Source organism: Ptychodera flava, chromosome 9 (genome assembly GCF_041260155.1).
Source record: "Ptychodera flava strain L36383 chromosome 9, AS_Pfla_20210202, whole genome shotgun sequence".
Lineage (NCBI taxonomy): Eukaryota > Metazoa > Hemichordata > Enteropneusta > Ptychoderidae > Ptychodera > Ptychodera flava.
The window spans coordinates 15273515-15286370 of record NC_091936.1 but is presented as its reverse complement, the minus strand read 5'-3'; the positions used below and the strand labels follow the sequence as shown (position 1 = coordinate 15286370).

At 36.9% G+C, this 12856-nt stretch overlaps 1 protein-coding gene across 2 annotated transcripts in view; it reads left to right on the top strand.

Moving 5' to 3' along the window:
• The window catches only part of LOC139140108 (phosphatidylinositol 5-phosphate 4-kinase type-2 alpha-like), a 36136-nt gene extending 25134 nt beyond the window's left edge, over nt 1-11002 (top strand). Inside the window, exons 7-9 of one of the 2 annotated variants that reach the window (XM_070709136.1) lie at nt 1986-2235; nt 3584-3687; nt 4952-11002. In XM_070709136.1, coding sequence (XP_070565237.1) covers nt 1986-2235; nt 3584-3687; nt 4952-5032 — 435 coding nt within the window. In that variant the 3' untranslated portion in view covers nt 5033-11002. The remainder of the gene's footprint in view (nt 1-1985; nt 2236-3583; nt 3688-4951) is intronic. The other variant, XM_070709137.1, reaches the window with a different exon arrangement.
• Nucleotides 11003-12856: the final 1854 nt, after the last annotated feature.

The following is a 12856-nucleotide window of genomic DNA, read 5'->3' as shown; positions in this document are numbered from 1 at the left end:
ACTTAAATCCTAATTCTGCTGCGATCGTGAAAAATTGTTTTGATTTTGCAGGGTGCCCAGAAACTGGTATGATCAGTCTGTGAAATTCCCTATTGTATAGCTAGCCAAGTCCAGTGACACACACCCTGTATAGGTGGATGTTATAGGGCTCAGACTGGCAAGCTGAGTTCAAGTAGTATGTTGCATTGTAGTATATGGGACTTGGTGTTCTCTAGAACTTTGGAATACAGAGGGGTGGATATTTTATATGACAAAACATAATTTGTATATCATTATGTTAGGCAAATGCATTGGTTTGTGTAGTCATTAACATATGAATAAATTTGTCCAAAAAACACAAGGGTTGCCCACCCCATAAATCTCCCTATGGAGAACCTTAGGAACTGCTTAGTTCAATGGTTATAATTCCCCATACCACTTTTCACTGATGCTGCAGGGTGGCTAGTGACAGGTCCTGCAGGAAAATGATAATAAATAGTGTTTTTTTTGAAAAAATCATCAATATCCCATTCTGTTGCAACAGTGTTGTATTTCTATATTAGGCAACAAAGAAATTCAGTTATGTAATTTTTATCCACACCCTGAAATCAAATTATGAATCACTCTTTGCACAGATGTCAGCATGACAACAGCTTGTGTGATAAAATGTAGCATCCATAACAGCAAGTCTATGAGAGTTCAACTCTAGTAGCATTTGTGAAATGCCCCTAGGTAGTAACATCCATCCGTGATCAGAGCTTTATATGACTCTCTCTGTAGGGAGTGTAACCTGTGTAGAAAATTGCAGAAGATAGTTGCTACGTATATCACATGTATTTATTAGAATCCCAGTGTCATGACTTAATTGTCAAGATGGATTTGTGTCATCAAATTATACCAAACTGCTTTCAATAAAGATGATCAGTTTATCAGTAAAGAAATGAACCATAGAATCATAAGGTGGGCGCGGGATGATTGGTGAGGGGGGATGTGCATTGTTTGTCATGAACTTGAGGGAGGGTAACTTAAGTAGGAGTACAGCCACATTCATATGTGTAGCATTTTAATATTTGTTTACTGTGCAGTGTATATCTATGACAGTCATCACCGCGAGGTGGAAAGAAATTCATGTAAAGGAAGAAGTTATCTCTGAGAAATGACACCGTTTGTGTGGAAGTGTGTGGTCACATGAGGAAGTACCTGTCCGGAAGTTGTGTTCCTGCATTCCAGATTGGCTAGCAATCAACCAACAGATGACATTTCTGATGCACTTGATCCACTCCAACAATTTTAACCTTTTGATCACTTCTGCATGGCATAGCTACAGTGCATTAATTAAAGCTGCCCCTGTTTATCTTTGCCTGAGTTGAGCCCTGTCTTTTGAAATTGCTAGAATCAGACCACAGGTTGGAATGGACAGCATTGTGCTGGCTTTGTGATACTGAGAGGAAATGTTAGCCTTTATCCTGGGAGGCCTGTCACTTCCCTATCTGCTGAGTCGACAAAAAGCGGCATTGAGCTAAAAACCTGTAATGTCACCAGCTTGGCATGGTACATTATATAGCAGGTCTCGTTAGTAACAATCTTGTTTACTGTGTCTATGTTTTCAGGAGCCTTAAAAATGTTCCAGTCTTTGTTAAAATGCAACATGAGACATGTTATGTCTGACAGGTTTCAAACAACTTGATACTTGACAATAATACATGAACTTGGCAGGATAAGGGTTAAGTCTACAACTCATCCCTTTCAAAAAGTGTTCTATATTATACTAAAATTCTCCAGTAAAATGGCCAAAAGTCTGTAGACTTCTATGTGTTTCTATGAATTAGGCCTATTGGAGTCCTGTCAGTGATGTTATGTCTTCCACCCCCATTTCTGTGTATTCAGGTCCGACCAAACCATTGAAAACAATAGGATGAAATCAAAGCAGGGTGTTCTCATAGGAGCAATAAGATAACAATATGCATCTGATTTCCTCTTCTTCTTCTCCTTCTTCCATGCAATAGTTTTTATCAGAATTAAAATTAATGGATTACAGTCTACTAGTCGGAATCCACGACGTAGAGAAGGCAGAACAAGAAATGGCCGAAGACATGGAAGTTGAGAGCAACGGTGTTGACGAAGAGGAAGACGACAGTGGAAGTAATGCAGCATTTACACCACCGGACAGTCCACAACCAGGTTATACATTTCAGCTGCCGCAACCTGGCCAGTATGACTCTGATGTGGATATATTCGGCTACAAAAGCTCAGCAGGTGCGGTCTTTTGTGCATAATTGTATCGAAGTTCAAGATTTTATCAGTTATGGGTACAGTTCATCAGTATAACGTAGTCCCTGCCGGATACCTGGGTGTAGGGAGTCTGCATGCTAAGTGTTAATGAGGCCAGTTTAAAGCCCCGTTAGCAGTATCTCGATGCATTTGACCAATCAAAATATACCGTCCAAACTTCAGAGAGATATTTTGGATTCCTGTAATTACCCTAAATTGTCTTTGAAAGTGTTCCTGTTTCAATCCTTGGTGGTGGATGAGACGCTAACACATATATTTACAGCAGCCATATTTGAATTGCAACTGGAAATGATTTAGTTGTTGGAATCAAAATGTGCATTCGTCACCAAAGTTTGAAAACTCTTCTGTGGACACACATCTGTAGGCACTTTTACATACGCTGCATTTGATGTCAGACCATCTTATCAAAAATGTGCAACAAGGTACAGCTAATGGGGCTTTAAGGAGCTTTGGATTAATTTAAAGATGCATATGACAAACAAAACTCATTGCTTTTAGTGACGGGAAGGGGTTTGGTTAAGTTATCATGTGCTACTCACAACTATCTGCCATGATTAGGCCATGGAAAATGTGTGAGTGCATGATACTCTGTCATAATTCAGATCTCTCTTTGAAATATTTGTTTTGAAAAACCAGTCGGCAATCTTCAACGTCAACGAGGTGTTTCAGTAAATTGTCTTGTTCAGAGGAAGCTCAAGTCATTATTAATGTACATGTAGGGCTTTTGCACATCACGATTTTTGTTTAGGGGAAGGGAAGTTTGAGGCCAAATGAATTGAGTTTCATGTGGTGTGTGTAATTATCCGTTGTCCCTGAGCAAGTTTTTAAAATGATGATGGATGTGTAGCCAGTAACCCGTAAGTATTGCAGGAATTGAGTGGATGAGGACTAAACATATACTGGTATTTTTTTCACTGGTAGTAAATGTATAGTGTTGGATATACACTGTTCATCTATATTTGTTTATTATGTGCTTTATAACTGGACAAAATTTGTTCCCGGGTTGTTGAACATCAGTTTAAAAAATTTGGTAATTGTTCACCTCCGATTCTCTATGTTGGCTTTAGATTGATATGACTGCACAAATTTTGCAGGCAGTGTCAGGGACACATGTTTACAACTTGCATTTGTTGTAGGGCACTCGATCTATGGCATAGCCATGTTCAAACACTTTTTATGTTGAAATTTTAAAACGGACAACCAGGGTATTTGTCCTCACTTACCAAACATCTTGGGAATAGTGACTGATGTCATATTTCTAGATCATTGCATATTACTATATCGTGTTTATTTTGATGATATATTCTTTCAGAAGCACCACGTAAGGAAATCTACTTCATGGCACTCATAGACATTTTAACCCACTGGGGTGCAAGGAAAAGGGCTGCACAGGCCGCAAAGACAGTGAAACACGGGGTAAGTGTTAAGACTTTCAAGTCTTCAGTCAGGACAATACTTCATCAGGGCAGGGTTTATCAAACTAGTGCTTCTTTCATAAAAAACACAAAACACTTTTGTAGGGCGTTTCTTTCAAAAATCGTTTATGGTTTCGATATCTTCTTTCATGATTTGCAAGAGATGATAGATTTGATACGCAGAGGAAACCAACAAAGTAATGTATGTTTGTTTTGCAATGGATGCCTTCATTGAAACTTGATTAAATATCTAGTCTTTTCTACTGCAAAGATATTTGATAGCCCAACCCATCCTCTTTTACAAGTAGGGTGGGAAAGGGAGAGGGAGGTTGGACATTATGTACTTTGGAAGTTATGGTGAAAAGGAAAAAAACACACATCAGTACATACCAGTACCGTTTTATAGTGTTTATAAGATTTATTATATTACCATGCCCTGCCCAGTCGCATTTTGATTGGTCGAGCTGAACCACGTGACTGACCACAAATACACAGTAATGGTTTGTTTACATGCCCGTGAATATGAATAATAAAATTAAGAACTCAAAGTATCGTAACTTTACAGCTCAAACGTAAATCGTAATCAATCACAAAATAAAATGGAGCACTTGTAGGTCAAGTTGAGATATTATTTTCTGAAAACATCTCCGGATTTGCCAATTTTTTAAGCGCGCGTGATAGTGCGTCGCGTATTGTTCAGTTTCTGGGGCCCAGTTGTCGTTCGCTCCGGAAATTTTCGCAAATTTTGACGGTTTTCTTGGGTTCGCTTATAATATAATTGAAATAACAGACTCCGCTCTGACCATTAACGTAAATAAACGTTAATGGTCAGCGCGTCGCCCGTTATTTCTATATTTGATGATAGCAACTTTGCAAACCAAACATTCAACGGTAGTGATTTGCCAGTTTAAAACCATCTGCAAATTTCAAATGAGTACCAACACAATTGTTCATCGTAGCTCTCCAGTCTCTAGTACTTTACAAAAGTATCACAATGAAAATGGTACAGATGTCAGAGTTTGAACAGTTGGTCCATCCGGTGTCAGCTAGATTCTGCCCTTTTCAAGTTTACTTTAGCCATTGAGAATACTCAATTGAAGCAAACTGGTTGTTTTGAATGGGGTTTGGCTCTTATTGAGGGCAGCAATAATAGAATGGGTACAGCGGAATGAATGTATGTGTGTATAGAACGTTGGGCTTTTGACATTAGAAAGTTTCAAGTAAATTCGTACTGATTCTTCTATCTTTCATTTGTGTTTTTCAAGGCTGGTGCAGAAATCTCAACAGTGAAACCAGAACAGTACTCTAAACGATTCTTAGAATTCTTGGCCAACATCATCGAATGAGGGCGGTATTTCCTCGCCTGGCTGGGCACAGGACAGTCTTACTGTGGATTGAAATAATTCTGACTCTCAAGAAAACCACCACAGATCACTTCTTTGTCTCAATAACTACAGTGTCAAGTAGGAACCACAAGATTCTCTGTTTGTTCCAGCACAGCTCGGCTGTGACTGAGGCGCGAGTTCTGCTGATGCCAGTCGGCCCAAAATGTGCAAATCTTAGACTTGTTTCAAAGATTGAAATACTTTTTTAAGTGTAATTCCTGAGTTAATGTTTACGTGAAAATTGTTCAGAACGTAGGTTAAAAAAAATGCTCAATACATACCGGTAATAATAAAGGAGTAAATCTGCCAGCTGTGTTAATATTGTACGATCCAGCTGATTTTTTTCATACATTTGCACGGGACACGCTCATTTCAATTTCTGACATCTTTTTTCATAATTATGTCATAAAAAATATGTATTTTTATATTTTTCATAATTCATTGGTTCTTTCAATTTTGCCATTGTTTGAAATCATTACCAAGAAATTACACATTATTCAATGACGCAAAGAAAAAACTTTAAAAAAATAAACTTTGTCGTTTAAGTCCATTTTTATACAGTTTTCAGTCATGTCACCATTTGCCCTTATGTCGCTTTGTTTACAATTATGAAATCAATTGTAATGCTTGTGACAATATCAAGAAACTTATTTCTTTAGTCAAATTTTACCGTTGTTTTTTTTTGCTGTATGTCAATTTAATGTACATATAATAACAGTTAATTATGTTTAATATCCTAACAACATGGAACTTGTTATTCTTCACCAGTTAGTGCAAATTTTTTGGTCAGAGTATTTTGTTCAGATCATGTGGCCAGTGAGAAAAGTGTTTAGCTCGGTCCTGCACATGGATGATGTCTGTTGATGAGTAAAACGTGTGAATCAGTGTGCCAGGAGATGTTTTAAATTTGTGTTCTCATGAAATTAGTGTTCTTCTCTTTCCAGGATAAAAAAAGGCACCTTTTAATCGTAGGAATGTGCTGATCAAGAGGAGGCATTTTTTCCTGTAGTCAGTTTTATTCAGCAACAGGTCAGATACATGTGCGATGTATCTCTTTAGGTCTGCAGGCTTTTTGATGTACGGTAGTTTGATGATAATCATGACGTCTATTGCATTTTCCCCTCCAATTGCATCAGTAGCTAGTCTCAAATCATCAATCAAGCCCCATCCATACTGTTGCCTGTTTTGAAAACTGGAAGTCAACACCTGTCCGTATCTTCAACCATTCGTATAGATTGATCCGATTTACAAAAGACTAATTTTTTGGGTCCACATGCTTCTGAAATAAGTCTCTTTCTCCAGACTGTGTAAACCAATGTCACCTATATAATTCTGAAATACAGTGACTTCCAACACAAAACTGTCTTTTCTTACACCACCTTTCATTGGTTTACAGACCTGAAAGCTCTTGATGTTCAGCCAATAGGAATAGAAATACCATTTGAACAAAGTACCTTTTGTACTCATGAAAAAAACCGAGTCATGGTATTCTGAATGTTACAAGCACAAAATTTTGACATTTTTTTTTCCACTCAGATTTGCTCAGTAGTACATAAATTGTAGAATAAAAATAAGATATGACATGGCTGTTGGTGAGATATACTTTCAAATGTGCCAACAGACAACATGTAGAACCTCCTACAACAATGCTACAGTAAGCTGACATCAGAACAAACCACCTGGCTTTAGTAATCATACAGCTTTTTTCACCACTAGGGAAATTCATGAGAAATGCATCACACACGCACACACACACCACACACATACACACACACAGAAACTGATGTGGTAAATGCGGACCAAGGATGAATTATTTTGTACCTCATTTCTGTCAAAATATCCGGCTCTTTGTTACATCACTGTGCAATGTTTGAATCAAAGTGTGAGAGAGATCTAATGTGTTTGTGTGTATGTGTCAATAACTTCCTTGTGTCGTCTTCAATATAGATATTTTCAGTAAATTTACAGTGTATTCATCCGTTTGAAGTGAATAACTATAGTTTGATATCCTTCAGCTCATAGCCTTTGCCTCTTTCTCAGTTGATACTTTATTCTGTACTCATAACAACATTTCAAAGAAAAAAAAATTAAAGTAAAAAATGTTAATGCAACGGCAAGCACAGTTTTAAACGGTTGTGAAAATTAGTAATCTTGCAGGGAGTTACAATTTGAAATGCTGTATGATCAACAAGTATGTTTGTCATGAAAATTGTCATCTTGAGAAAAAAATTCTGAATTTCATGAGAAAACAGACTCTTGTCATGTGTTGGGAATTCAATAACGTTCAACTTCTTGATATCAGTGTCTACAACAGGTGTATATGTATAGTATTTATATTTTGTTGTTGTACTTTTGTTTTGTGTTTTTGTTTTATTTTTTTTTGTACGAGAAACAAGGAGCACATTGTCTGTCAACTGAAATTGAATCAAGCTTTATCAGAACAAATGGCACACCAACGTATGAAAACAATGCACAAGGAACTTGTGTGAGAAGTTTGTCTTCTTGGATGCCGCCGAGTACATAACGTAGTCAGCACAGAAACATTGGTGGGCTGTCTTTGAGATTTTTTGTAAGACTTAAAAAAGCAGTGGATTCTTTCATTCTAGTGCAATCTTGTTAACATTGTAGCCAACAGAAATAAGGGAATAATAAAAAATATAACAAACAAGGTTAAAAAAGGGAAATATTCATAAATTAGTAATGAAACGTGAAAAGTCAAGTATGTGTCTAACCATGATCGTTGTTTGTAGGTAATATACAAGTAGCAGATAGCGTACTTTTGAAATTCTTTGTAAAACAACGTAGTTCTAATCTCTTGTAGTTTAGTATTAAAACTATTTTTCTTGAAAAACACTGTGATTCACAGATATACATAGATAGCTCAGACAAGTGAAATTAAAATTTTTACAGACTTCAAGACTTTGCCAAGGCAGACTAAGTGCAGAGTTGTCAATTTATGATGACTTTGATAGAATGTCATTTCATAGAATTGCGTGTATTGTCAGTGGTGATTTCATCACGCAGTAGGGGCTATGTATCTAAATCCATGGCACTCCTGTACTTCTCTGTGTTTTCCTTGGGCCAAAATGAAAATAGTGTACGTGAAAGTTGTTTGATATTGTTGTCCTGTTGAGATTAATAAGCCTACCAAGCATTTGCCGACTCTTTCAAGAGAAATCGGCAGAGACAACGTCACTTCAATAAGCAGCTCTGTTTCCTTACATTCCAAGTGAAATAATAAAAAATCACTCAACGTTGGATGCATTTTAGTCCACATAACTAATATCTGTCACGTGCCAAGGTGTCTGTTGTACTATGTACGATCACTGTAAATACAAGGGTCAAAATAATACGAAGAATTAAAGACGTGATATTCGTGGCAACTTTAGTGTTCTCATCTGATGTATGTTGACAGTTTGTCAAACGCATATTTTTATTACAGAGAGTAAAAACTGACAACCTAAAGCTTTTAAATTTGAATCCAAATTGTTATTGCTATCACAGCAGAATATGAAGTGGCAAGAAAACTACCTACAAATTTTGGACTGAAGTCGCCAATTTATTGCTTGCATTTCTGAGTGTATTGCCTGCTTCTCGGGCAAACAGATACTATTTGCAGAAATCAATAATCATCGTTCTCTCTGACAATCCAATCAGTTCAAGTTCCTTTCTGTCAGTGAGACATCGGTCAATCAAAGTGATCGTGAGAACACATTTGTTTGTGTACATGTCACACATGCAAATCACAGAGTTGTTGTGTTGTTGACCATTTTCTGTCCTGTATCGGTCACTATTACATTTGTGCTTTTGTCAAATCAACATAGGGTTGTAACATGGTCATAAATGAATATTCATGAGTTAATCGTAATTTACAACTTCTTCCAGTGGCCACATATAGTTTAATATAACATGCCATATTTTGCTCAGCTAAGCTGATTCTTCATATACTTTCAATGCCTTAAGTGACATTTTGCTATTGACCATGTATGCTAAAAAAAACCTAAGAAAACGTTTTGATAAACGACATCCCGCCACTAAAGACATTTAGGATGAGTTGCATGAAATAACTTTCTTTAGTGATTGTAGTGATTTGAAATGGTAACATAATGATGTGACATGTTTGTTTCAATTGCTTGTTGTGATAGTGAGCTAGCTATTTGACCCTTTGAGCGCCAAAGTCAATATTTGTCACCTTTACAGAATATACCTCCATCAAATTTTTTCGGATTTTTGCCAAAATTTTGATAAAGAACTGTAGCCAAGGAAATGTGATTTCCATTTGGTCCAAAATTATCAAAAAAACTACAGAAAAATTCATAAAATTTGGCAAAATGTTACACTAACATTTTGGTGGGAAAAATTACAGCACTCAAAGAATTAAATTGCTGGATCAGCATCAGCTGCACTTCAACATTTTCTGTATTCGTTAAGTGTTTGCGACAAGGTGTCAAGTTCATTTCCTGTCTTGAGAGGTGTCAAAGACAAAGTGTTGCGGCAATTACAAAGAATTCCAGATGCCCAATGGGCTCTTCTTACACAGCACCTACTAAACTCCAGTTTCTAGCTTAAATTAGCATCTGTAGAAAGGTGAAACTGTTTCATTTTTCCTTGAACATATTCACACTAGTTCTCAAAGGAGCCAATCTTGATATCTTTTGTAGCAGGCAACAACATCATACTTCTTGTGTCTGAGACTATCCTTGGCTGTAACAGTGTTGCCCGGCTTGAGTTTTTAACTGTGATGTAAAAAACAGTGACATACTTGGAGGCATTTTGAAACCCAGAATAACAAGTAGCATATAGATTTATAAAATCAGTGAAAAAAAGACAACCACTAATTGTAAAATGTGCCCGATTTCAGTTTATTTATTTGATATTTACATTTTTTGGTCTGAAAATCCTTTCTTGAATTTTCAGGCGTTTCTGAGTTTAGTTTGGTTTCTGGTTTTCTACTTAGTACTCTCTACGTAGGTCACTTGTGTTTAGAAAGGTGTTTAATTAATAATGGCATAGTTGACCAGATAAATTTTGTACCGTAAGTTGTCTCTGTTATAGTGCTGTCACCCCTCATTGGTTTGTCAGCATAACAGTGAATTGACTCGTTGACAACGTACAATGCACCAGACTTTTATGTCAAAACCATTTTATGAACTTCATTTTCTCTCTTCCCTCTGTTCCAAACAGCAGTTGATTTTTACAGTGGAGAGAGACCCACAGCAAATCAATTTTTTTTTTTGAGTGCACATGTCGATGAACTTAAGATGCATGATTCTGTATATCCTACTAGTTTAAGTACATTTAGTCAGTGTTTGTAGATTTGAATTTAGGTAGCACAGAAGTCCAAACAAATGATTGTAAACCAAATTACAGTATATGACATCACATATTTACAGTGAATACTTTCCCCGTGTCTTATAATGTAATTGTCTGTATTTTTATTGTTTTTTTCATAAAGTTAGTTGAAGTCCACCTGTAAGGGGACAGTAGCATTATGCTTCTATATTGATCCATACCACCTCCCCCCCCCCCCCCTGCCCGCACCCTCTTGGCATTCTTTGAAATTTTCCCTGCCAATATCATAGCTGATGACGCCACAGTCTGTTTCAATCTGTTTTCACATAGACTGGTGCCGAGGGCCCTAATATGTAGCGGCAACCACCTCAAAAATTTGTTCTTTTAGAACTGATCGATGATTTCCCACGCGGAGCCGTTTGTGACTAGGGGCACGTTCAACACTTCCTTGTCATGACATGCAAATACAATAATGACTTCTGTTCTGTTTTTATTTTTAAATTCCATGAAAGGCAAGGAAAGAGAAGGGGAAGTTCAACTTTGATGTAGTTGATGTAAAATTTAAGCGTAGTTTTATCGAAAAGTGTCACAATTTTTAAAACTTGTTCTGTGAAGGAAATAAACTGAATGAAAAGAAAACTCTGATGGTTGTTGTATTTTTTGTCCAAGTAAACCTGAATTGAAGGGAATTTTATTACACCGTTGTCTTTATTGCGAAATACAGTGATCTAATTCAGCGGTGTGAAAATAAGAGTCACTCATGTCATAGCTAGTTTGAACATGCACTATCATTTAGAGAAAGACCTCCCTTTTGTCATGCCAGAATATCAACATACTGTTATGATACAGTTGCAATAAACCACCTCGGCAAAGGGTATACCACTCAGTTTTGACCATTTCACTCCAAATATGCACTCATCCCATATGCCATGACCTAGTCAAAATCTCATGGTATACCTGTCGCCTAGGTTGATTTAGTGCCTAAATATAATACAGCAGTTTTTCATGGAAAACTTGACAATCCTTGTATACTGAAAAATATGTGAAATGATGGTGCGAATGAACCTTGTAGCAGTGTCCAGGTGTTTTCGTCACCAGGACTTTATTGGCATTTTGTGGGCGGCTGTGTGGCGTCACAACTAAATTTGAAGTCATCAGCACAATATGCCAGCTGCTCCCTCAGGAAAGTGCATCTTCAATAAAGTACTACAATGATTTTAACAAGTGCAGTATGTTTTGAGTCCTCGTAAAAATTGTGTGGGCTGTCGGACGAGGTGGTTGTTGCCTTAATGAGGGAAAATGATTTACGATTGACCTTGGGATAAAAATGCATGCACACTGTTCTGCAGTCAGTATTCCTCCACTAAAGATCCAATATTAATATACACACTACTTTGACATAAATATTTTGACAGAACTGAATCCAATCTAGTTTTTCCTGATCACCCAGCCTTCCAATGTAATATTCTGACTCTGGCATTAGAGCTTAATCAAAGCATGCCAAGAATATAGAGCAAATTAAAAAGACAGCTGGACTCTGACATGAATCTTTTCATCTGTGAAATGATCAGAAATGGTGTCATTTTAATTAACAAGATATTAAATATCACATCATCATAACATCAGACTCACGGCACACATCACAGATTGTATTAGACATTGATTACAAATTGCGTAGCTTTATGTTAAATTTCACAATGGCCTGACTTAATCTTTGACATGTCATTGAAAATGAAGATTTAAATGTCATTAAAAAGCAACCCTTGTCAGAAATTGGGTCAAAGGTCAATTATTTGAGAGAATTTTATGAGAGTACCTGATTTCTTGAAATAGACGCAGCATCAAACACCATATGTACAGAAAATAAAAACAAATATTTCCTTGAAAGAAAGTCCATGCATGTTGAGACAAATGAAACCTGCATATTCTGATATTGCTCTCGCCAAATCAGGTTCTCCAAAATAATTTACTAATGTACTGGATAAGTTTCTTACAAGTAATCCAGACCTTACTGCAAGATTGTTTTCGCACTCACTGGAAGTACTTCATGGTGGTGGAATTTGAGAAGTATTCCCACTGTCAATTGGGTGTATGAAAAGCACAAGGAAATACAGCAAATAGGTCGACATTGCTGATGGCATATGGCACACACACCTGATTGAGGTCATGTTTGATTTCATAGCCTCCCTGTCCTGATTCAACGTAAAGAGGGATGAAAGACAGACTCTTACAAAACATACAGAAATTTGTCTCATCTGTGAATTATGTACGCATCAATGCGAACAGCTCATTGACGTTTTGTCATCAATAATTTGTAATCTGCCAGAGGGATAATTTTCTACTGTGCAGTGTTCACGACGGTGATAACTGATCATTCTTCTGTATTGTGGAATTGTCAAGGGACCTATCTAATGGATTAATAGATAGGTGTACCTGTGTGCGCTTTTCCTGCCATCAATTGTTACATTGAAACAAGAGACGCATACTTTGAAA